Source organism: Lonchura striata, chromosome 4 (genome assembly GCF_046129695.1).
Source record: "Lonchura striata isolate bLonStr1 chromosome 4, bLonStr1.mat, whole genome shotgun sequence".
NCBI lineage: Eukaryota > Metazoa > Chordata > Aves > Passeriformes > Estrildidae > Lonchura > Lonchura striata.
The window spans coordinates 43,642,295-43,669,046 of record NC_134606.1 but is presented as its reverse complement, the minus strand read 5'-3'; the positions used below and the strand labels follow the sequence as shown (position 1 = coordinate 43,669,046).

The following is a 26,752-nucleotide window of genomic DNA, read 5'->3' as shown; positions in this document are numbered from 1 at the left end:
CAGCTAAGGCTATAGCTTTGATTAACTTCCCCTGCTGGCTCCTCAAAATTCATATTGCAACCAGAAAAACCCACTCAGTAAGTTCAGAGGGGATCTGTAAGTTGCTGTGCCTGCTATGCTGAAGTTGGGTACTTCAGTCGGCAGCAATATGAAAAGGTCCTATGGGTCACCATTTCTGAAAGATAAAGAACTTGGAGTGGTGTGTTTCAAGTTGTTGAACACCTACTCACTCTTTCTGGCAGGCTCTACTCTGGGTTTCAAGGACAGGTTTTCTAAATATAAATACTTGAGGAAAATGCTTCAAAAACATATTTCAGATCTGTGCATTAGGAAAATAAAATTGCTGCAAGGTAGATTGAGCAAAAAGCTGAAAATTGTTCAGTGGAGTAAGTGCACTTTCTGTGCATAAACCATGGTTTCTCCCTTAACTGGGGCTCTGCTTTGACACTTCCTTGACTGAGCACTGTCTCTCTTCAAACACAATTTCAATGTAGCTACCAGATTTCTCAGAAGGCTGCTCCTGCAGGGTGACTCCTGACCCAACACAGCAACTGTGTGAGCATCACTGACCTCAGCAGTCCCCACAGCACAGAGAAGGGGAGGTGCTGTTTAAGTGGAATAAAGCACAAATCACACAGCCATCTCCAAGGGAGGAGGGAGTTGTGTCTGCCCAGAGCAGGAGAGCTACCAAAGCCAAGAGGCCTGGAGGTTCTGGGCTATCTTTCTCCCACCTAGTTCTTTAGCTGGTTCAGGGGCAGCAGAGTCTCCAGCTCAGAGGAGGGCACCTCATGGGCACATACCCACAAGCTGGCCAACAGTGAGGCAGCTTGGCTATTGAGTGCAAACAGAGGATTGATAGATTTTGCTTGCTTCTGGAGATCACGGGCAGGACTGGTTTGTGACTGTCCCCTTCCTGCCTCTGAGCCTACCCATAGCCACCTAGGGAGGGTTTCCCCTGGCTATCTACAGTCTTCTGCTCTACAGGTTGTGATACTGCTTGGGATACAAAAGACATCCCAAGCTACTAGCTTGTCTCAGCATTTCTTTGTTATCTACTTCCATTCCCTCCTATTGTCTTGCATGGGATTCTCAGCAGGAATTGAGCAGCCCTTCACATTGCCTGTTCCTTTTGTCAAAACCAGGACCTTTAGTTTATTTATCTAAACTGACATAACAATGAATATTCTACAGGAAAGTTGATTGCATTTTTTCCATACATCACTCTAGACATACATAAAAGTCTAAAGGGGAAAAAAAGCCAACAAAAATAATGAAAAAGAATGACCACTTGTTCTAAAAAATTAACATTCTCAAGCATCTATTCCAACATCTCAAAATTTATCCTTTATGTCAATTTATATGAAGCTTTTAATAAAATATCAGTCCTTAGGTCCACATACCTGTGTAAATGTTAAACATTTGTCTAATTGTGATGGTTTTTGACCCTGCTTTACACTCACATATAGAGTAAAAATAATTAAAATGTCGCTATTTTTAATGTCTTGTGACTTCTTGGAATATGAGCCAAGAATTTTAAAATAGCTCATGCTGAAATTACTGTAAAGTAAAACACGAGTTTAATAAAAAACATCATATTAGTTACTTTAGTTAGTTACTTTAGAAATCATGCCATCTTTATAACAGCCAGTGTAGTAGAGTACAACATCCTAAAAACCTATTAAAAGACATTACTCCAAGCACAGAATGTTTTAAATGTCACCTAAATTATTTCACTGAATTATAAAAAGATGGTAGTAACTTAATAGCTAAATTAGGGGCAGTGCAAGAGATCAGTTTTACCACCACCTGCAGGCCAAAGTCACACTTGCTAGTTCCACCATAAAGCTCCTAAAGCTAAACCAGAAGACTCACAGCTATCCCAAATTCATGATATGGGTACAATAGACAGAATTGTATTAATTCTGTGGAAGTAAATTTAGATTGAACATGCACCCACAGTAGTCAGCTGCTTCAATGCCTCCACTGCTGAGGAGCCCCAGTCCTCTAGCTGATAGTGTAAATTAGATGACATGGCACATAAAGTCCAGGTGCACTTTACCCATCAGTGTCAGAGAAGCAGCCAGTGCACAGCCAGCACTCCTATCTTCCCCACACTCATCACTTCCACCAGATCTCTGTGTTGGTGCTGGCATGGTCACAAGTCTGCTGGATCAGCCACATGGCTTTGTTAACAACAAAGAATCCCATCCCAAATATCCTGATCTATTTTCATCCAGACAGGTCAACTGCTCCAGCTGGCTGCAGAGCCACATGAGCATCAGGGTGGCACTGGAGAAGCGATGGGAGTAAATGGGGAGGCCAGCAGCAGTCCTTGGGGTAAGCAGCTCAACCTCCACTGACAAAACAAGCTTTAAGTCCATGATTCTGCCACTAATCCAACAGTAAATCACCAAATGTTGGCTATACCTCATGTCAGCCGCTCTTCTCATCCTTCAGTATTAGCTGATCCACTCTTTATATTTTTTTTCCTGTTAGTGCTGATCATCCATATTGGCTCACTAGGGGATCAGACAAGCACCAGAAAGAACATGGTTGGCAGCAGCCTGTCCCCACAGTCTTTCTGTAAATGAGCACTTGCATGTTCTCTGCCAAATCATGGAGTATTGTTCTGGCCCTGCAGGTACAGGAGGCTAGAAAAGATCTAGTCACCTAAGAAATCACATGCTCAATAGTACAGATAGGTAATATAGAAATTAAGACTTATCCCCACACAACTTTACTTCTCTCTTGGGTTCAGCCCTAAAAGCAAGAAATCCTGAACCAGTAATTAAGTCCAGCAACAACTCAATTCTCATCAGTATGCTGAGGATGTCTGCTTCTGCATCACTTGATGAATGCTACAACCGTGACTTCCCACTGTCTGGACAAGTGAGGATGTAGTTAAGCAGCAGCTAAAATCCAGCTGCTCTGCTAATTAAAACAGCTCACATTGATCAGCATAGGGAAATCCTTCCAGGAATTGCTCTCTAGCTGTTTCTTCAGCTACTTATTACATATTCATGTGCTTGTCACTGTCATACTTTGGGATCCCATTTTACCAACCAAACCTTCAATTTTAAGGCAGAACACAGGCAGGAAGTCAAAGCAAATCATGGCAGCAGATGATAACATTTCACACTTCAATTCTCACAGCAGCCTACAAGTCATGAGGTTACAATGGCTTCCATATTTAATGTCCAGCTTAGACCCTGAAGCTGAAACGCCTCTCAAATTTTTTGTGAATCTGAGTCACTTGGTTTGTGTGCACCCTGAACTCTTTCCTGATCCTGAGCTACAGACATTCTAAATGGCTTTCCTATAGCATTTTCTTTCAGTCAACAACCCGAGCTAAACTGCCCCTAACCCCAAGATAATTGTATAAACACAGTCATTCCAGAAAGGCAAATGCCTAGAACATGATTCAAGTAATTCTCAGTCTGCATTGCATATTGACTGCTTTCAGCTCTCAATCAAATGTATTCTACAAGACAACTTTGGCCCTCCTCTAACAGGTAAAAAGGCTCCCCACTATGCCATCTATCAATATGTCACACTCACTGTTATGATAAGCCAGCTAGTATGTTTTGATTAAAATCTGTAAATAGTATTTATGATTAACGGCAATTTAATCTTGGTAGTAAATAATTCTAGGAGTAGAAAGCACCTATAATTTTAATAAGAGCATAATAGCAATGTAGCACTGTAAATGTAAATTAAAGTATCACTGAATTGTTACAGTGATAGGGACAAGATATTTGGGCCCAGCCACGATTACATTCAGACATGAAAGTAACAGTTAAAAAAACAGAAGGGAAGAACAGTGCTTTCAAATAGAACAATTTAGATGTAAAGTGCAGCTTCTGCTAATGGAAATACTTTACCATTAAAGTCTACAGAGCTTCTGCATTTGCACATGGGGAAAGATGACAGTGCCCTACTTTTACAGTTCAAGAGTACAAAACAAAGCCTATTTCTGAAGAATGGTTTTTTGATTCAACTATTTGCAGTTGCATTTCAGTCAGTAAATCAAAGCCTTCTCTAGCCACTGACGGGACATTCTGCTTGCTTCATACATCTCTGCACATCAAATATAACCTGGTGGTGAAATGAGCCCCAGAACCTTTGTAATTGACATCACAGATGAATAAAACCTGGTTTAATCATGAAGGATGAGCAGGACAAAGGCATAAAGAAAACGAGTAAATCTGGATCCACAGGATTCAAGATGTCTTTACAGGCTTTAACTGTTATAAAGTATGAATATTAGATTTTCTTCAAATAGTTTCTATATTTCATAGAACATATGAGTATAGTGGTAAGATTATTTTTAAAGTATTGTAAAGGGAAAAAGTGGTATGTCAATGTTCTCATCTGACTAGAAACATTAATAATAGCTGTAACAAAATAAGTAACTTTACTTTTATAGCAGCGGCTATCTTAAATCCCTACGAAGTCACTTATCTGCAGGTCAGCAAAGAGAAAACAATAGGGAATAGTGGGGAAATCACCCAAAGAAATTAAATTATGGGTATGTTTCAGCTGCTCTTTTGAAAACAGAGAAGCTTCAGAATAGAAACACAAAAGAACACTGCTCCAGAGAAGAACAAGAAAGAACAAAAGTGTGTTGACTGCAAGGGCAAGAACTCAGCAAGACCCAGATAATGCACATGCTGGAGGTGAGGAATCCAGTGGAGAAAGCTCAGGTGCTTGCAAGTATACAGACTTCAAAGACATCACAGCAGTAATCAGACCAAGGCAACAAGGAACAGGTGTTTCTTATTCTGCCTAAGTATGTTTATTTCCTGCGTAAAAATCCGTAAAATATACGCCCATTTGCTTCAATTACTGTACATCCTTTGAGAGGTAACTAGAATAATAAGGAAGGAGTTCCTGGGGAATCCTGAGGCATTGAGGCCTCCAACAGGTGAATCATTGAGTCTCACTTCCCAGGAATACTACTAAATAGGTTCTACACTTAGCAGTTGAAATAGTATCTGGATCTTGCCTAGTCAAAGATTAGCAGCACAATTCCAGCACTGTAATACAAAAGACAGATGTTTGGGATCTAAAATGTAAAGTTCAGCCTAACCCACAGAACTGGGATTACAAGAAGCATTCAGTACTGGTGTGACCTCAGTGCCAAAAAATCAGCTGCATGCCTTTGAGAATCTCAAAGTACAACAACTGCCAATGCCAAGTTCTTTGACAAGTCCCATGCCATAGGATTTCTGTGCTCCTTCAGCCTAATTCAACTTCTTTATAGGCCAGCCGAGTCAAACAAGTAGCATGAAATGTGCTGGAGTTTAACCTTTAGCTGAGTGAGGAAACAAAGGGGATTTCCTCATTGTTTTAATTATAGATGTATGTTGGGAGTAAAGGTGTTTGTTGTGTAGGGACAGCCTACATAACAGAAATATTAATACATATGCACCAAAACATAGTAATGCTTTAACTGAGTGCTTAAAAATGTTAAACAAAAAAATCAAAACCCCTTGTACAACAAAAATGCAAACCAACAGCCAAAAGATGTGTTTAAGAATACCACAAGGTTATCCATATAAGGAACCATACTGGTTTCAAATAGGCCATTTGTACTTATAAACAAATAATTTAACAAGCAGCAGAAACACTAATTTTCAATCCTCTAACATTAAAATCTCACAAAAGTAAAGCTATCTTCACGCATGATCACATCTTGTTGCAATGTACTGCTGACTCACCCAGCTACACCCTACAGTATGTGAGATCCATGAACTTGTAACAGTGGCCCTTACAGAATGCACAGTGCACAGAAATTGTCAAATAAAGTCTTATAACCACACCCTTCATTGGACCTGTCTTTCCAGAAGGAACTCTGCATGCATGCAGCTCAGTCAGAGAAATGGCATGTTTTCTGGAACAAACCCTTGCCCTTCTTGAAATGTTTCCTTTTCTTCTATGCCACAGATATTCATAAAGCTTTTGGTTACAAAATACAGAAAATGATTCACCAGAGATTTGCACTACACAACAACAAACCATACATTCACATATCTGTAGGTATTCAATGTTTACCTCTGAATTTAAACATGACCTTCAACTTCAATCCTCTTTACACATTCACAGTGATCCAGCAACTCTGAGATTAAGGTCAACCACTCCAAAAACATATGCATCAAAGATTATTTTTCAAGTCTTTTAATTCTGATTCCACAGGAAGGTTGCTAAGGTGTAGTGTATAGGTAAAGTTAACACCTTTGCTAGTCCAGGCTGGGGAAAAGTATTCAAGTTTACACATACTCAAATTATTTTCCAAGAGTGAAATAGAAGCATTGACCCACAGAGTCAAAGAAATTTTTAAAATCATTCCGATGCCTACTGCAAAATCCTGATAGGTGGGAACAGCACTGAATTTGCTTTAAGAACAAAATACCTACCTCAACAACCGAGAGAAGGCTTTTAACCTCCGGGGACATTTCTCCAAAGATCTCATCTTTGAGCAAGTCACCATGCAAACATACTACAAGACAAAAGGAACTTCCTCCAGCCTCAATCATATATCCTGGCTGTCTTACAACATCATGGACCTCAAATTATATGGCAAGACAGTAAATACTGCAGTCTCTAATGGATGATTACAACTTGGAAGAAATAATTACTATCATTTTTTGCCACTCAACTAAATTTAGCTTCAGAAACAAACACCTTGTAGAACAGATTGAACCAGACCTTGTCAGAGCAAGAGCCATAAGAAATACCTCTTCAAAACATTTCACAGCCACAGATATCAATGCCCTTCCCTCACCTCTAAGTATCCCCTAAATACATAGCTCTATCACATGCTCCTCTATGCACTTCAATCAATGTGCCACATGTCATCAGGTAAATTAGGCAGAGGAAATGAAAAAGAGCCACAAAGTATCAGCTTATCCCAGCAACTAAAAAACCCCCAGAAAAACAAACGACCAGTGGGGTTACCCTTCTCTTATAATGACCTCTTCATCTCTGACCTTTAACCCTTGATTTTTACAGGGACAGGTGTAGAAAATAAATATTACTTTTTTTCAATCTCTATTTCAACTTAAAGGCCCTGAATTCAGATAACATAAGCAGGTAGTTTCTGTAATCTCCACTCTCAGCAATGCCTTTAATTCCAAAGGCAGTAAATAATTCCCATCCTTTTTCTTGTATCAGTCAATCTTCTTGCCTATTGCTAAAATGCCTCTAGGCCTCCAAAAGTAATAGTGACCTTTTCCTTAAGTCTACCTAACTGATTGACATAATCTATTTAAAAAAAGAACAACACCATATTAATTGTCTCAAGAAGCAGCAAAGCTATAGGAAATGATAGCTCAGTCTCTTACACTACAGAACACAGAAAGAATTATACAAAACTAGCAGCCATCAGGCTCAAAAGCCAAAGAGACTTTTCAACATGCAGTGCAAGGTTAAGCTTTGGCACTGCTTCCCACAACACACTGTAGGTGCTAGAAGTGTGGATGAATTCAAGAAAATCCTAATGAAAGCCTACTGTTGACTAATAAATACAAAGTATCACTTCTCTTAGAGAGCAATGCCAGCAGGGCAAGGGAGGTGATCCTGCCCCTCTGCTCAGCTCTGGTGAGACACACGTGGGGCACCATGTCCAGTTCTGGGCTCCTCACCACAGGAGAGACATGAAACTCCTGGAGCAGGTCCAGAGGAGAGCAACAAAGATGATGATAAGACTAGAGCATCTCCCTTAAAATACCAAGCTGAGAGAGCTGGGCCTGTTCAGCCTTGAGAAAACTGAGAGGGGACTTCATCAATGTCTCAGTATCTGCAGAGCGGGTGATGAAAGGATGAAGTCAGGCTCTGCTCAGTGGTGCCAAGAAAAGGACAAGAGGGAAGGGACAGAAACTGATGCACAGGAAGTTCCACTGAACATAGGAAAGAACTTTTTTACTGCACAGGTGACTGTGCCAAATTATCCAGACAGGTTCTGGAGTCTCTCTCACTGGAGATACTCAAGAACCGTCTGGACACAATCCCTGCAGTGTGCTCTAGCATTACCCTGCTTGAGCAGGATCCTTCACCTGGCTCACAACAACCCCAGGCATTTCAACAGGCTGAGGGAAAATCGGCTGGAAAACTGCCTGGTGGAAAAGGGCCTGGAGATGCTGGTTGATCGTGTTTGTTCATGAGCCAGCATACGTCCGGGTGGCCTTCCAGGCCTGTCTCAGAAACAGTGTGGCCAGCAGGACCAGCAGGACAATGGCCACTGTGGCCACTGTTACTATGTACTCTGCACTAGGGAGGCTGTACCATGAATTCTGTATTTAGTTTTGGGCCCCTTGCTACAAGATAGACACTGAGGTGCTGGGAGTGTCCATAGAAGGGCAATAAAACTGGTGAAGGGTCAGGAGCACAAATCTTGTGACAAGCAGCTGAGGGAGTTGGAGGTGTTTATCCTGGAGAAAAGAGGCTCATGCGAGACCTTATTACTCTCTACAACCACATGAAAATAGGTTGGATCACGGCGAGGGTCTGTCTCTTTTGCCACATAACAAGGAAAAGAACAAGAGGAAATGGCTTCAAGTTGCACCAGAGAACTGTATAGTCAGATCTGTCTTTGGTGAAAAAAATGAATGCTGTTATTAACAGAAAGGATTTCTAGTCAGTTCACACTGCAAAAAGTTCACTTAACAGAACTCATTTCCTTGTCAACAACCTTAGAAGGAAGAAGACAGATTGACTAGTAAAGCAAATAATCTTTTGTCCTATACACTAGTAAGGTGTGGTGAGAAAGCCTCTCCTGCAGCTGTCATTAATGTATTTGTCCCATCATATTGTTCTCTTTCTTCCTAGTTGTCCAAACTGTCAGGAGCACTACATGCTTTTAGCTATTCATGAACCTATTATTTTAGAAGGGGCCATGGAAAAAAGGCAATAAAACAACACAATGGTTTTAAAAACAGTTGTCCAAAGAAACTGTGAAACTTCCTCACCTGGTCCAATCACAGAACAGAATCAGGACTGCTTGAACTAACACAAAATCATTAGGGTGGGAAGAGACCTTTAAGATCAAGTTCAACTGTCAACCCAGCACTACCACTATAACCCCTGAAACACTAAATAATTAAACTGTATCATCCAGCACCAGATCCAGATGTCTCCTGACCACCTCCAGGGATGGTGATTCCACTACCTCCCTGAGCAACCTATTCCAATGCCTGACTACTGTAACAGTGAATTTTTTTTGTAATATCTAATCTCAATCTTCCCTGTCTCAGCTTAAGGCCATTTCCTCTAGTCCTCTCACTTCTACAACCTCCTTTTAGGTTCTAATACTAGATACCAGGTACTGGTGTGTGAGGGGATGGGGAAGCAGAAGTCCAATAACATGAAATAGAAGAATTACAATAGTAAAACCAAAGCTGTTTTTTTTACTACACATTTATTCCAAGCAAAAGTATTGCCCAATAAAAACGTGACATCACTGAGGTACCTCTTTTGCTTCAACCAAATTATTATGCAATAGATCAAAAGAGAGATTTACCAAAGTAATTACTGCCTGTGGTTGAAACACCCTGGTTAGATTTGGACCTTCTCTTTAATTAGAAGTCAACCTTTGCCTCAAGCCTCAGGAGATGGCAATGTCCACCACAGTCAGATGACAAGCCTCTTGTAACAATGCTGCCAAGATTAAGATGCAGCTATGCATCCTTATAAAGGCCATACTTCTATGAATACTTCCCATATTTAGGGTTGAATGGTCTAACTTCAGTCCTCTGTAGCAGGGGACCTTCCTGGGGCACGACCCTGCTAGCGACCTGCCTTGGTTGTAAGCCTCCAAGGGAACAGGCAACATGACGCTTTGTACCACTGGATCTTGGCTCTCTTCTTGAAGCTGAAGCAGCTGGAACAGATGAAAAAGCAGCTCATCCTTGTCTATACTAGGGGCTAATACTAACTCAGTTCAGCCTGTGATTTGTCACAGATGGCCAAAACTAGGGCAAACACAGCATGGAAACATGGCTTAAATTCAAATGGTGATGTCTGCACTGAGCAAAATACTACTTTTGAACAGAGAAATTTTGTAGCAAAATCAGAAATGCAATGACTGACAGGATCAGAGTCAAATGTACAGCTGTGCAAACTGCACATTATACTGTACATTAAACTAAAATACATTTAGGAGGAAGAAATTATCAATGTGACAGGCCTCCCTTGGAATACTTTACCCCCATGATATAGTAAGAATGCAACTGTAACATGCTTTAAGAGTACTTGATCAATCATTTCAATGTTCAACCTGCCAAATCAAATGCTGGTACTTAAGGTAACTGATTCCCTATACTAGAATAAAGAACAAAGACACCAAAGAAATAACTTACAATGAAATTACAAAGTAGGTGAGCAGTACATTAAGAGAGAACAGAAAAAAAAAAAAAGAACGAAATAACAATCTCTTCTCTTTTGTGTGCATCAGAGTAAGAGGCCATAGAAATGAATACAATGTAACTGCAATCTGAGCTCTCCCACTCAAATTCCAGAGGCAAAGGAAAATGTAGATACTGAGCCTAGACAGAAACCTACATAAATCCTTAGGGAAATAAATAAAAGCTCCGACACTTAAAATATCAACATGAAATTCTTTCAGAGACAACTTCATGACTACTGCTTCTGCATTGTAAGGTTAAAACCTGCTGAGTCTGCCTCCTCAGCCCTGACACATGTCCTATAGGCTTCTCTTAGCAGCTCCTCCTTCTTTTCTGTTTTCTTTGAGAACATTATAAATACCTTTGGAAAGAATTCTCTCCCAGCCCTCCTTCCCAGCTACCACATCAGCTTCATCTGCTGTTCACCATTGAAATGTCTTGGGGAGAAAAAAAAATATAACAAAATTATAACCATGACTGATTAATTTGGCTTTAAAATGTGCAATTGTGTCCTTTCTGAAACCATCTTTTTAGAACTAATGTCTATCATGGTTGGTCATGCTCCAGATAATTCTCCTAATGCACAAGGAGTGTTGCCATGTCTGGATGGTCCTCAGTACTTTCTATAGAAGTCTACTTTGAAAGATGATGGGATGGTGAAACTTGCTCATGTACACAAGATGCCCAAAGAAGCAGTGAAATTTTCTCAGTGAAGACAGAGGGTGAGCCTTTTTCTCTTTATTCTTTCAACAACCATCTCATTTGCAGTGTTATTTTCCATTATGAATTAGAATAAGCACTGGAGAGCAGCCCAGACAACGGAAAGAGTTGTTCAGGGCACCAGAGCAAACAGTCCTTCAGAATTCCCTTTGCAGAAACCAGGAACAGAGCATTCTTTTTATTAAAACAAATCCCTCTTCTATGTTTAGGAATAAGGGATCTAGGAGGCTGGCTAGGATACACCCTTCACAGTAACTCTTTACTGTTATCTGTGAGATGAATAGCCAAAAATCCCCAAAATAACAGTGACAAATTGCCAACATTAAAACAAATACCCCCAGGAACAGGCTCTAGATACTCTTGTGATCCCTAACTGCCAAAAACTATGCTGAACCCATCTGCCATTTATTCCTCTGCTCTACCTGTGATTCTTTTTTCCTCATTTACAGATAAGTATAAACTGAACAGAGTAAAACTAACATTGCAAATAAAAATTAAGCATAGTAATTTATTGTGGCAAAGAAGCTACCAAAGAAACAAGCTGCACAAAATTGCTCCAGCTTATTCTACTCTCAGAAACAACAGCTCTGATGCAAAAACACATGCTGATGAGAAACATGTGATAAACAAAAGACACATAAGTAGATTCCAATCTCAAATTGTCAGTTTAAATCTATATTTAACCTGTGGGATTGCACTGAGTGAGTCCAAAATGTATCTCTAAGACTGAAAATAAAGGAGTCACATGATCCTACTTTTAAGAGAACAAGAAAAATCACAACTGAGAGCCCTTGCTTCCAGTTCTGCCACTGAGTGATTGTGGAACTTGCAAAAAATCACTCTGCTCCCCTGTGCTGAACCTGCTTCATCCGTGAAGTGGAAACACAGCTATTTTTTTTTTGTTTTTCTCTGGAGATCAGCCTTCTGATCCAACTAACCACATGAGCACTGACAGCAGCCCAAAGGAGAGAATGAGACCTTTCCTTCTTGGAGCAACACAGGCTTAGCTCAGCTCAGGGCAATTGTGAAACTGCAACCCAAGGATCTGGAAAGGAGATTAGATACTTTTTAGAACTAGCCCAACTTCTGACCTACTGGGAGGGTACAAAAGCAGGACATTTCTATTTTCACAGCCTAAAAGCATGCTTAGAGCAAGAGTAACCTGGTATTCCCTAGCCTTAAAAGTTGCACAAGTTAAATGTAATTAATAAGAGTATCACAGTAAAACATCCCCCAACATTCATTCTTTCTTCTACACACAACCCTTCCCATTCAGACGGAGTGTCAGCAAGGTTCAAAGTCTCAAACTTCAGATGTGTATTACAGTCTGTTACACTGGCTGGATGGGCAAAAGCCTGAAATTTTCTTGTGTAAAGCAGAAGCACTGACAAGGCTGTCCAGACTGTGCTAGTAGACAACACAAGGGTTTTAAACAACAGTGATGAAAAACTGTACTTCAGGATATTTGGGTGAATGAATTCAGTCCTCCTGGATATTAAGTAGTCCAGTGTTTTGACTGCTTATTTTGGTAGTATTTCCCACAGCACTATCATTTGGAAATAAAGTTAGTAAATGACAGACAAGCAGCCTCAGTGTGGGCTGAAAGTAAGTAGGCTCAATCTCTCGTTCCTGGGAGATTTTTACATCTTGGCTATAAAAAACCTGATCTAGCATCAGCATCTTCCCACTATGAGCACCACGCTTGATTACATGACCTGCATGACCTTCCCACCATTCTGTGATTTCTCAGTACAGATGCAGCAGAAGTCTCTCCACACTGCCCCTCTGACTAAGACAAAGCATTCATCAACAATATAAAGTTTAAAAAAGACAAATGCCAGATCCTATACCTCAGATAGGGCAACCTTGAATGTACATACAGTCTGGGGAACAAGAGGCTGGGGAGCAGCACTGCAGAAAGGGAGCTGGGGGTCCTGGGCCATGGCACTGAATGTGAGTCATTGTGCCCTGGCAGCCAGGAGAGCCAACCCTGCCCTGGGGACATCAGGCACAGCTGGGCAAGGGAGGGATTGTCCTGCTCTGCTCTGCACTGGGGCGGCCTCACCTCCAGTGCTGGGGGCAGCTCTGGGTGACACAATATAAGACACTGAAACTACTGAACACTGACCCAAGGAGGGCAACAGAGATGGTGAAAGACCTTGAGGGGAAGCTGTGTGAGTGGCTGAGGTCACTTGGTGTGCTCAGCCTGGAGGAGAGGAGACTGAGACCTCACTGCAGTCACAATTCCTGGTGAGGGGAGTAACAGGGGCAGGCACCAATCTCTTCTCTGTGGGGGCCAGTGACAGCACCTGAGGGAATGGCCTGAAGTTGTGTCAGGGGAGGTTTAGGTTGGATATCAGGAAAATGTTCTTCACCCAGAGGGTGGCTGGGCACTGGAACAGCGCCCAGGGAAGTGGTCACAGGACCAAGCCTGACAGAGCTCAAGAACCATTTGGACAATGTTCTCAGGCTCATAGTATGACTCTTGGGGATGGTTCTGTGCAGGGCCAAGAGTTGGATTTCAATGATCCTTGTGGGTATTTTCCAACTCAGGATATTCTATGATCTAGTGAAACTATTAAATGACTGACTGTAATGTTTACAACATAGAAAAACCTGTTACTGTGTGTTTTCTCAAGACCTCAAAAGCATACTGATTTGCAAAACCACCTAATTTTAAAGAGGGGGCAGTTCCACCACCTTCTCAAGCCAGTGCCTTAGGATTCCCTTCATGCTCTGTTAAACGCTTAAGATCTTAATTAAAGGGTGTCTTTTCAGGTTTCAGAGATGATCTGGGAAAACACATTCTTAAGATATAGTCGGACTGTTACTGTAGTATTTCTTAAACACAGTTTCACAAAATCAACATTATATAGAAGAAGACATAGAAAGAAGAAAAGCTTTCACTAATGGAATTCTGCTACATTAAAAAAAAAAACAACAAAACAAACAACTAAAACCAAAGTCAGATACAAAAAACCATTCATAAAAATGATCACTTGATTTACCAGAGCTTCACTAAAGGGATCAGTAGCCCCTTTGATCAGCCACTACAAGTACATGTTTATAAAGGAACAAAAGATGACTTTTGTCTATTTGTATTGTTGACTTAATGCATTTTAAATAAAAAAGCTCAATTTACTGCAATCAAATGAAGGCAACCAGCTGTAAAAGAACTTAAACACATTACAGTCACCAGGCAGACTATATGCAGTAAAACCTAGGATCTGTTTCTAGAAATGAACTAATTATTTTCATCCCCCTCCCCATTTTTCACAATAGACACTGATATTTCTGACTTGACTTCAAGTGACTGATACCCTACTAAATCTCTCAATACGTTGCCGCAGTTTTTAGCTACCTTCATCCACTCATCTTCAAGGTCAAGGCAACTACAATGAATTATTCCAAATTATAGCACTGTGTTTCAGGATTTTTTGATCCATAATCCTTAACCAAAAGAAGAAAAAAAAATCCAGTTCCTTCTACAAGCTTTACTCATGTTCAGGGATTAACTGCAAATATGTAGATGCTTGAAATCTTCTATTCTATTACTATCATATAATTTTCAGTTTGAAAACATTTAGAGGAATAAAAACCTACTTCTTTTGACCTAATTGACCCCTGTTACAGCAGTGCATGACCTGAAGCTATCAGAGACATAGTACAAGCATGACCTGACAGTAAAATCAAGAATTATAATTACAGACCACTGTTACCAGTAGAGATATATTTTCATACTGTCTGAAATATAACAATTGAAGGGTGGCTATTAGGTCATGAAACAAAATATCTCTTGATAAAAATTTAACATAGAAATAGGTATCATTTGGATTCAGTGAATATTTGTCTTGATCTTACTAATGTGCTATATTTAACAAATAAAACAGCACAGAGAAGTACACTAAATAGGTACACAGGCTCTGTTCTGCTACTCCTTGCTTTATCTAAACTCTCCTGAGTGTCAAACTAATCACCAAAAGAGGCAGAAGATAATGTAATAATGCACATTTTGTAAAGGTAGCCTGTTTCCCTCCCTTTAAATCATTATCTGTGGTCTTTGGTTCATCTACTCTCCAGATTTCTTTCCCATGCCATGCTAGATCCCTGTATCACCCTCAGAATGCTTCCTCTTTCTTTAGCATTTCTCCCATGCTAAACATTTGACAGGCTAATAACCAGACCAGAATATTTGTCAGAGTTCCTGATACTGCTGTAAAAATTCTTCTAAATGGCATCACCCTAAAGTATAGTATTAATGACCATTTATATACTGTTCTATCTAGAACAGGTTTTTTAACGTCTTTCGCTGCAAATGAATTATGTCCAAAGGTATGTTTATAACTGGTCCTGTCTCACTGTATATAAACTCTTCATCTCTAATACTGCAAAGACTCAAGCACAAGCTTGAAATACATCTAGAAATGCATAGGCAGAGACACATATAAGAATAGGAGATTGGAAAGAGCAAGCTTTAGAATTTTGAAATCACAAGAAGCACTGTTATGTGACCTTTTTGTTACGATGATCATGTTCCAGACCACAACCTAACCTTAAAATGCATGTGGAAGAGGTGGTGATCAGTATCTGGGCCTTTTTTTGGTCTCTTCTTATCCCACTGTTCCACATTTATACTTAGACTTGACAGACTTCTAGGCAAAATCTCATCATAGTTTTGTATGAAACAATAAACCACTTCTCTGGATCTCTCTTAGAAACATCTACATCTGCTATTTCATCTTAGGTTATCTACCTCTCTTAAAGTTCACTGCTTATTCCTTCATCTTGTCAGCTGGTCTACCCATGTCTACATCCAGTATTTCATAGTAATTCTAGTGCAGAAGCTCTTGTTTCCAGACCTTGAGTTCAAGACCTGCAGCGTCATTTTTGTTCCACTTGAGACCATGACTGAGACAGTATCTTGTGTTTTTAAGCTATGCATCCCTCAACATGCAATTTAAGGAATAAATGATGCCTCTGAACCATTTTATTTTCTTCTTCCCTTGTCATGAACTGCTCCCAGAGAGGATAGTGTCCAATGTGCAGTAGCTCATCATAAAATGGAATAAAACTGTCTCCAGTATAATTCAAACAGCTCAGAAATGCTGCCTATGTTACAAGAGAAGTGTGCTTTGCACTTCAGTTTTAGCCGTGCATGCTTCACAATTTAGTTTTCCCTCACGTCTTCTATCAAGGGGCTCTGGCCTTGATGCAACTGCAGCTCTTTTCCAGGGCATGATATGGCCAGACTTGGGATAAGAATCTCACCCAGAAATTTGTCACCACAAAATAATGTTTCTAATTATAATGAGAGATGAACCACTGAGTGTAACAATATCAATTAGCAGAGTACATAATTTAAGTAAGGCAGGCTGCTCCTGTTCCAGTCTAGAAACAGCAGTGAGACGGGCACAAAACAACACTACTGTTTAAATGGTGGCTTTTCTTCTTCACAGCTCATGACACAATGGCCAGTGAGACTGAGAAGGGGGGAGAAGATACATAGATAAGGTCAGAAAGTACATGCACTGCTGACAGGAATTAAAGACTACTGATATTTGCATCTCTCAACATTATGAACAATCTACATTATGCTGTTAATTACTCTGTGCTTTCCACATGAGAATTTGGAGACTGTAGTCCAGGCAACTCAGGGCAGTGTTTTATCTCCAAGGCTGGTCCACATTTGACTTTCCAATTCCATAGAAAAAAAATCTGAAGCTTTACTTTGCTTTTGGTCCAGATTCAAACATGTAAAACACTCCCCAGAGCAAAAAGGTACTGATGAGAATGACTATAGAGAGAAGAAAGGGGAAGAGATTGAAGGTATTTCAACCTTAAACAAAACATTTTGATAAAATAAGATTTCCTTTTGATAATGATTTGGATTTATTTGACATTATTGTATTATGACATGATCTAATAAAAGTTCTAACATTTAGACTGTAATCACATAATTTTAAGAAAACAAAAAAGTTCAATATTTTTAAGTATTAAAGGAAATCAGCACATGCAGTGATTGAGCTTTTGAGCAGATAAAAGTCTTCAAAGACAAAGGCAATACCCCCCTGCAACTTAAACACGCTGCTGGAATCAGTTACAGTGCTATGGCAGAGGGGGGAGGGAAGGGAAAAACATCCTCTCCCATCACATCACACAATAGATACAACACATCAAGTGTGCTGTAAGAAAATGGTACACTGTTCTTCCAGCTATAAACCCTAGCCCACTGTACTGTAAAAATGTACCAAAAAGGAAAAAATGTAGACTGTAAAAATCAAATGAAAAGGTCAGGTCATGTCAAAAGCCTGGACACCAGGGGAGTTTTTTGGAAAGACTTTTCACAAAGGAATGGGAGAGACAGTGTTCACTGGTCTGCTCTTTAGTTCATTAAAATTCTACTATCCACCACATGGCATGGACAAAATCCTATTCCCAAGTGGAGAACTGAAAGACTGTTTGAAAATGAGGCAATAGAGAAAGAGATTATTTAAAAGTCAGAGGATAAGAAGAAATACAAAACATTCAGAAGCTTAAGGGAAAATATGGCCTTGCAAATCAATAGCCTAGAAGTTCATGACAAGTCCTGATGGAAATTCTAAATAAACACATGTTGGTGTGTGTGCACATGAGCTTTGTGTAAAACACTTTTGTTTGCTTCTTTTGAAACTTTGGGTATGATGGAATCAGAATTAATGGAATAAATAATAGAGTGTTGCTATTTTTGACTGAACCAAGAATTATTTTCCTTGCTATAGAAGCAAACAGTTCAAAGTAGTAAAAGTCATGAGGGGTTTCTTGTTTTAAACCACAGTTTTACAAAACAACCCTGTGCATGATACATAAGCATTTGGAGATTCAGTGTGTACAATTACAATGTAGCAAGTCCTATTAACTTCTTGAAAAAAAAACCTTTGCCCATAGAGAATATAAAACAATTATTTTTAACACAAACTTATTTTGGTATTACATTACTGTTACCAAAACAGAGAAGTAGAAGAATGACATTTTTATATTTCTGGCCAATTTCCTAGTTCACCCAATAAAAGTAAAAAATAAAGCTAAAGAAAAAAAAAAGAAAGAAAAGGGAAGAATAAATAAAGAAATACAGTTCTTACCCTGAAGAGCGGCAGTCTGGTTTATTTCTTTCTGAGCGATCTGTGAGAAAGGAGGCATAACATCAGCACAGAAGTTGGATGTTCTTTAGCAATACTAGTACAGAAGTCTTAAGAGAACTGTAAAACCATATGACTAGCCAAACCAAAAGCTGATTCTGTTCTAAAACTGTTTTCCCACACTGGACTAGACTGCCTTAGACCGAGTAAAATTACAGCAAGTTTAACATTTGTTACAATTCCTCCACTCAAAACACAGTGTATTTAATGTTTTGTATTAATGCTTTGGAAGATTCTCCTCCTTTCAGCTGAAATGAATAGTGCTTTAGTTCAGGATAAAAATAAGGGAGAGGGAAGAGGAAAAAAGAAAAACCACAGATTACTCAGCGCAAAAAAATCATTCCATGAATCATGGCTGGCAGAGTTCCCTGACAGGATGGGAGAAAAATCAGCAGTTGGTTGCAGCAACATCTGCAAATACACTGAATCCAGTGCAACCCCACCATTAACTCTTCAGCATCTGGGCATTCCAAACACTGAATTTTTCTGTGTTTTTAGGAAGGGTTTATACTGTAAGTATTTCAAGCAGCTTATTTGGACTAATGAGACTGACACTAAAATCTACACATAAAGCTCCACTATGCACAGAAAATATAAAATATTTCTCTCAAGAGTTAAGATTATCATAGAAGCATTACAAAATAACTACAGTGCTATGATATCAGAATTCATGTATTATCATTTATATTTTAAGTCCAGAATATCTTTTACTGCATGACTTTTGAACTACCTGAAAAGCTGAGACTGTTGTTATCCACCTAAAATGCATATTCTAAAATTAGAGAGGGGTTTAATCTTTTAATGCAGAAAAGATCCACTATACATGCAGAAGGTAATTCCTACAGCTGCACATGATCTCCACTGACCATGGTGATTTTGCTTCTAATTTGATCTCTGTGTATTTTAAACAGAACACTATTTTTTGTGTGTTAATAAACACTTTACCGAAAAGCTTGTCTATACAGAAGTCTTCCTAAAAAGAATTTCACACTCACAGATTGTATTTTCGATCTTAAAGCTCTGTATTTGAAATAAAATTTGTTCTGTTAATAGTGCACATTTGTTTGTGCAGTTTTATTTCCTGTGTAAAAGAAATACTTTTCTCTTCAAGCTTTATGTGTTCATTTGATTAAGCTTTCATTAAAGCGGTAAAAAAATCATCTCATGTCAACAGTGCTTAAAAGTATGTAATGCTTTTTCCATCCATAGGTGCTCCTACTGAGCTGTCATAGCCACGCAGTTATAATTTATTGTCTTCCTGACTCAGCAATCTCCATTTCATCACACTGTGTGCAACCCTGCTAGCAGAAGCAGCATGGTATAGCTCTGGAACAGCTCAAATCAGAGTCACAGCAGCAGCTCTTCAAACACTCACTCCTTCCATCCTTACCATGTAACCTCCTTACCTGGGAGCACTGAACAAAATGAGACTGGAGTTCCTACTGAAATCTGCTTGCCATTTGTTGCTTGTTATCAGTGTCTCCTGCTCTGTATGCAGCCACAGTCTAACAGTGTTCAGACAAAGCCCCCCCCACTGCCAAAACGATCGTGTGAATGAACCAGTGAAAAGGAAGAAACCGAGTGGGAGCACATGCAAGCACAGCATCTGGAGCCCTCCCACACAGCCCATGTCCAGTCAGCAGATCCACCACAGCCCGCCCACACCCCTGCAACCTGCTCATTCAGGAAATCAATGCAATTCCTTTTCCCCTTTTATTTTCATTCCTGTTTCAGCATTTCAATGTTACATTTGGTTTTGCATGTTTTACTTTCTGATAAATTTAGTGAGTGCACGCCATCCACACGCATATTTATCTCCTTGAAAAGAACAAATTATAATCCTATAAGCAAAGAGCCAACATTTCAAAATAGAACTAAAACCTCCACCTCATTAAGTTTGCTGTGACCTTAACCTTTTAAATGTGTTTTAGTTTCAAGTGTAACGAGAGACTCAAAGAGCTCAATCTTTCACTTATGGGCTCGGAGTCAATTAGGTGGTGAAGTCACTGTACCAAGAGGTGTTTAAGGAAAAAGTGGACATGGCACTTGGTGTCATGGTCTGATTGACAAGGTAGTATGGTCAAAGTTCAGACTCAATCTCAGAAGTCTTTTCCAACCTAACTGATTCTGTGACTCTGTAAATTTTGCAATTCTAAATGCTTTTTTAGCATTAAGATTAGGTACAAGTATCAATTCAAATAATGACACACCTCTACAAACACTAGAATATGAAAGCCTAGAAAAAAGCAATTTTTTTAAATACACACACACAGATCTTATCTCTCCATTCTGTAGGCAAATCCTTGACTTGAAAAAAGCTGAGTCTCAAAAATGCATGCCCACAACTGATTCTCTTTTCTCTATACATGTTACCTCAACAGCAGAGAGATGTCCTCGTAATCTTTTCTAACAGAAATAAGCAAGAAGACTGTATAGTTACAAAAATCTGAAAATTAAATCCTGCACTACAGATTTTCCTCTATATCAAAGATATAAATTACTATAAAACATGACAGGACATTATGTCCTAGTAGAAAACTGTATATTCTTCAATTCTAAACTCCAGAAGCCAAAAAACCTTGTGTCAGATCAGAGCAAACATCGAATGCTGCAGGACTAGCACTTACAATAAACAAGCCAGTTTGCACTCTGGCTGCACAGGAAATGCCACTTCCAGTAACAGGTATTACCTTCCAGACACAAGATACCAGTACTGTCGCCTCTATCCTTCTGTTACTAAAAGTAATAAAATTGTTTACTGTGTATATAGCTGTAGTAAAATACACTAGGAATTTATAAGCTGCTAGTACCCACAAGCTACAGAACAGGAATGTATGATCTTAAGTTTATTTTACTTAATGAAGTTCTTTCTGCCTGTCCTCCAATCCACAATTTGCATAGCCAGAGATCTGCAGACTCTCAATCTGTAAGAATTGACAATGCTCCAACCTCCTGAAGACTACACTTCAAGATTTTCTCCACATCATACTCACACCTACTATTTACAAAACCTTTGTTGCCCTCGTGAAATTACAACCATACAAGAGAAATATATTAGCCTTGTTCAGAAGCAGAATATAGTGCAAGAAGCCAAGCAGCTAGCTGGTGGAGCAGACGAGGTAGAAGAAGTCAAGAGACTCCTGGCTGAAGTTGGGAAGACTGTTGCCCAGTTCTAAGCACAGCAGAAGAATCAAGGAAAGCATTAAGACACAAAAATCTGCTCTTCATACCATAATAATTTGGCAAATCTAGCCTTTCTTTACGAAATCATGCTCTATATATTTCAGCAGCAGCACGGACACCTTATGCTTTTTATCAGCATGCAAAGGCTGAGTGGTAGACAGAAATGCCATGTTCCAGTTGCTTTCAGAAAAAAAGGCGATTCTCTTAGTCCAAGTTCAGGAAAATTAGCTTCTTTTGTTGTTTGTTTTTAATATAACAGAAAAGTTTTTCTTCTCAAGGAAAATATAATCAAGAGAAAAATAACAGTCAACATCAATTCAGTTGCTCCACAAACCTGAAATAACTTAAGTTTTTGCCAAAAAGACCACCAATGCAGAAAACTATCTTTTAAGGTAATTGCTCTTGTTTCTGGAAGACAAGCAAAGAAAAGGGAAAAGGCAACTCACACTCAGTAGAGCCATTATTTTCCTCTGTTTATTTTGCAAGCTTCTTCAAAGCATCTTGTTGCTAAGAATGACTTCAACTGAAAAGTTTGCTCTCACTAGAAAAAAATTCAAGTATAAACATAAAATGTTGTTGAAAAATGAGTGGAAAGTTAACACACATTCTGCTGTATCAAACTCCAAAACTACTGGGGAATCTCCAATGCAATTACCTCCTGAGGCTAGTAACTTCCCACTTTTAACCCCATTCTACAGCTTGATCTCTTAAAAGCTGAAGGGGGGAAAGAGGGACACATACCATTCCCATTTCTGGGAAATACTGTATCTTCAAGTTTAACTATGCCTGTTGAATTTGACCAGTCAGCAAAAGAGGCAGGACACTAACACTCTGCTGGAGACCAGCAGTCTCCATCCCAGCAGTTTTTAGCCCCCAATGGCCCAGCAATGGTTTCACAAGGAAAGCAAGCACGACATGCTACTGTAACAATGGCAGACCTCCAGATAAACTAAGAAATGTGAACCACAGGCTTTTAAGCAGTGCTGGCAACACTAAAATATAGAGAAGTGATGTTTTCAGGATAAGCAAATTATTGGAAGAGGCTGTACAACTTTCATCTAATGATGCATCTGAATGCATCAACCCCAATGAGCTTCAGAGGCTGTCAGGTCTTAAAAAACTTGACACTACGAGCCATACAGCAACTTTACAAGGCATCGTGAAGAAATGTGATGCCACTATTTTACTCATATGCATCTAGATGCAGGTGACCATAGCTAAATGGTACACCAGCCCCTGCCAGCCAACTGCATCAAGAACCCCAAATTTTCATTTCTAATTGCCAGTGTAGACAGAGCCCTCACTCAAATGAATTGCACATTTTCTGGGAAAAAGATCTGCATTTGGCATGATTTTCAACACTAGTTGCTTTATTTGCACTGAGACAAGCAGTAATTGATACTGATACTGCCACCTCTTTGCTCTGTTAAGGCATATTGTGGCTCAAAGCCACTCTTCTTTTCAGCACTTCCCTTAGGTAAGGAATCAGAACAATGCAAATTAATTCCACTGTGTAGAATCTACTGTAAATTTTGATCAATTTTATTAAGAATAACCATACAGCAAAATGCACAAAACTGAACATTTGTTTGTGTATTTTAATATTTTAACAGCAGAGTCCCTTATCAGTTGTTTAAAAGGCAGAAGGCCCAAGCAGAGATTAATCAGAGGCCTGGAAGAAACATTTGAAATTTACTTTATGTATAGCTTTCCCTTTACTGCAAAAGGCTACAAAATCAGGACATACTCTGAGTTTTTAATTGTAAAGGCAGGCAGTTTTTATACTTACTTTAAATTCTACTGTATGCTGTTGACTTCCAGAGCAGTACACTGCCAGGAAGAAAACAGTATTATAACATCCCCCACAATGAAATTATAGTAGTCAGTTTTAGTGCTAAACAGTAACTGAGTTTGTAAGCACAAAGCATCCCTGCAGTTTTGTATACTTGGAGTAATGCTTTTTTTCCCCACTCTTAAACCCAACTGATAGATGGCTGGGGATGGACCCCAACACATAGCTGAGAACACAAAGAACCTCTGCAGCTGAGTATTTAATTTTAATTAACCCACTGACCAGCATAAAGCGTGTAATTATCCCAAGACTTTAAGTTATAATATCTTTACCTTGCTTAAAAGGCTAAAAATAAACTATAATCATCTTTAAAGCCTTTAGTGCACTTTAAGTGTACAACATGTAAGTGGAAAAGGATTTTTCTGGACAGCAGAGGCCACATTTGCCAACATTACATTTGCTGTTGATTTGTTTCTGTGACTGAAGTTCCACCCCCTCATTCTTGCTCCTACATTTCTCCTGCATTGCAACAGCAAAAGTGTGCGCATCAGTGTGAGCATACGAGCCAGCAAAAGAGGGGGCTGATGCAGAAAACAAAAGAGAAATGAAACAGACTGTGTAAGCTCTCACCATTTCTCTAAAAGATTTGTGCTGTAAGAACCTAGACTAAACTCAGCACTGGGAACAGGGTTTATTCTTAAGCCATAAAAGATAAACAAAGTATATAAGTAATCAAATACACCCACTACATACATATGTTACCACACTTTTGCCTTCTACCGCAGTTGTTTAAGAAGGAAATTTAGCACACAGCTGCTTCTAAAGCTCTTTTTTCAAAAAAATTAGCAACTCCTGAAAATACAAATCCCTACATCTTCATAAAAGACACTCCAGCTGATCAGTGCAATGTAATTAGACTAGGAACACCAGGTATAACTAGACACAGGTATCAGTACACCACCATAATCACAGTGGGAGCTACTCTAGATGAGCCCTCCTACTTAATATTTTTTATACTTTCATAAGGAAAGTATCAATTGAATCAACATTTTGATGAACAGAAGACTTATAACCACAAAATATGTTTCTCTCCAGGCATTTCCGAAATGTTACATCTACATTTCTGAAAAATAATTCTCTGATGTTGCTAGCATTGCCATTAAAAGGAAATTATCTTTCAAGAGCACCGTGCTACCATTTTCTTCCCAAATCAGATTTAGCATGCCTGCACAGATTCTGCATATTTCTCAGCTAGACCACAGAGCTCTCTCAGTCCTACCTCTGCCTGCCTGTCAAAGGGTGCCAATACACATGCAAAAAATGTGTGTGAATAAACTTGTCATTCTGACACTGTATTAACAGACCAGCTTATAAGCATTCATACACAATATGAAAGATCTAAATGTATTCCATTATTTTCCTCCTCAGGGGTTTGCCCTGCTTGAGAATCAGAACATCCAGCACCAAAAGCGCCTCCTGCTTTAAACACCTCTGTGTAGGTTCATTCACGTGTCACAATACACTGCTGAGGTCGAAAACCTCAACAACAAAACTCTCCAGTGTAATCTTACGGATTAAGCACTTGGAAGCTGTGTCATATTCAATGTGGGCAAGACATGGATTCACAATAAAGTGCTAAATAGCAATTCAGAAGATATTCCCCCTTCTGTATATCAGGAAATTAATTTGGCTTTAAAACAAACAAGAAAATTTCTTCTTGACTATTTCATCCTGTGAAGCCACTGACAGAATAAAGGTGACACTGCTTTCAATTTAGATATCAGACATGATAAGTGAGTGCAAGTAAGTGCATAGGTATGCACTGTGGGAGAAATCTGGAAACTAGGGAGATGAAATGACAGAGAGAAAGAAAATAATGTATGAAAAGAAAGGACACTCGACCACAAAAAAAGCAGCATCTCTAAAAACAGAAGAAATGTACCAGGCAAATGAAAGTATTTATTTCTCTTAAGATGCCACTGAAATACTCAGTAGCTTGTTCTTGGAATATTTTATGAATCGTTGTCACTATTTATGATTAAAGGATCCCCAAGATTTTTACCCAGTTCACCTAATGAGAAGAGTCTTAAATATCACTGATTTTTTTACAAGTACTAATTTTCTAGGGAAATGAATTTGAAATTAGCCTATTAACAGAATATTTTCCCTCCAGTGACATTAGTAATTCTGCCCAGCACAGAAATAAAAATACTCTAGGAAACTGAATGTAACAATTGCTTCTCATGTGCACAGGATTTGTCTGAAGTACCATAAAATGGATTATTCCCAAAAAGGACTCTTGCACTCTATCATCAAACAAAGACTACAAGACCTAGACACATCATAAAAGGGATTAATGTGAACGTGCAAAAAATGGATTTATTTAATGATGGTGGCATATATGAATAAATTGTTGTACCCTGAGATAACCCACATCCATCACCTTTGAGCACATGCTTAGCACATAAGTTGTGCAACTCTCTACCACTATTCCACAGAACAGGAAGCCCAGCACTTTGCTGTTATTAAAGCATGTAATGTTTTAAAGCATATTATTTAATAATGTATTGATCAGCATCCAGTTTTTAAATATGTGAATCACCTGGCATTCTGAAGACATTTTACTGAGGTGTGCACTGAATTTATCCACATCTACTCCAAGGTGTTAAACATCTACTATGTCCCCTTTAAGGTACCTCAGAGTCCTTCATTACTGGCCTAACGTGTGCATGTAAATTTGCATATGTGTGCCCTTTGGTCCTGGAAGAACATCCTGACAGTAATCACTATGTACAGCTGGATTCCCTGCACCATGACATTACCTTGTACAGCTGTTGTAAGTCATTCTTTACTTGTTTCTACCCTGGACATAAGGCTATTGCATCTTGTTCTCAGTCTTCTAAATGCAAATTTCATCTATTCAGGTGCTACTCCTGGTAACACAAAGCAGTTTCACCTACAGTCAGTGAGAGGCTTCAAAAATCTGCTTTGACCAAGAAAAAGGATGGCAAAGTTATTAAGCATTAAGAAACCCTCAAAACAAAGAATCCTGTGCTTACCACAGATAAGCACAACTTTTCTGGACACTGGTAATGCTGGCAGAAAGAGTTCCAGTTGTTTGGTACCTTGGAGGAAATAACTACCCTCCCATGTCTTACTAGACCTCTCCCCAGTTCTATACACTCAACAAAAAGGCTACAGATCCTGTCAGAGGCATTCAACCTCTGTAAATATACTAATAAGTACCTCTGCATTGCTATAGTGCCAAAATACCATAATGGCACACTTCAAATAGTTCTTGATAATGGATCCACAAACATCAAGCTAGTAGACAGCAATTACAGAAATGAAATGTGCCTAATGTCATGGCAGCTGCTACCATGTATTTCCCAGAGATGATACTGGTGACCTGCATGAAGCTTTGCACACTAGAACAGAAAAAACTTTTTTTTTTCCATAAAATTAAGCTGATACACTCTGAA

General features: G+C 39.2%; 1 protein-coding gene across 5 annotated transcripts in view; it reads right to left on the bottom strand.

Moving 5' to 3' along the window:
* Positions 1 to 26,752, bottom strand: part of SH3D19 (SH3 domain containing 19) — an 80,600-nt gene that overhangs the window by 44,073 nt on the left and 9,775 nt on the right. For 3 of the 5 annotated variants that reach the window (XM_021530209.3, XM_021530206.3, XM_021530207.3), the window contains exon 2: positions 18,239 to 18,278. The exons of 1 other annotated variant lie outside the window; for it this stretch is intronic. Coding sequence is in view for 2 of the 4 variants with exons in the window: in XM_021530206.3 (XP_021385881.2) it covers positions 18,239 to 18,278 (40 nt within the window). In the remaining 2 variants the exon portion in view is untranslated. Of the gene's footprint in view, positions 1 to 18,238; positions 18,582 to 26,752 lie in introns of those variants that run through there. One more of the 5 variants, XM_031504717.2, reaches the window with a different exon arrangement.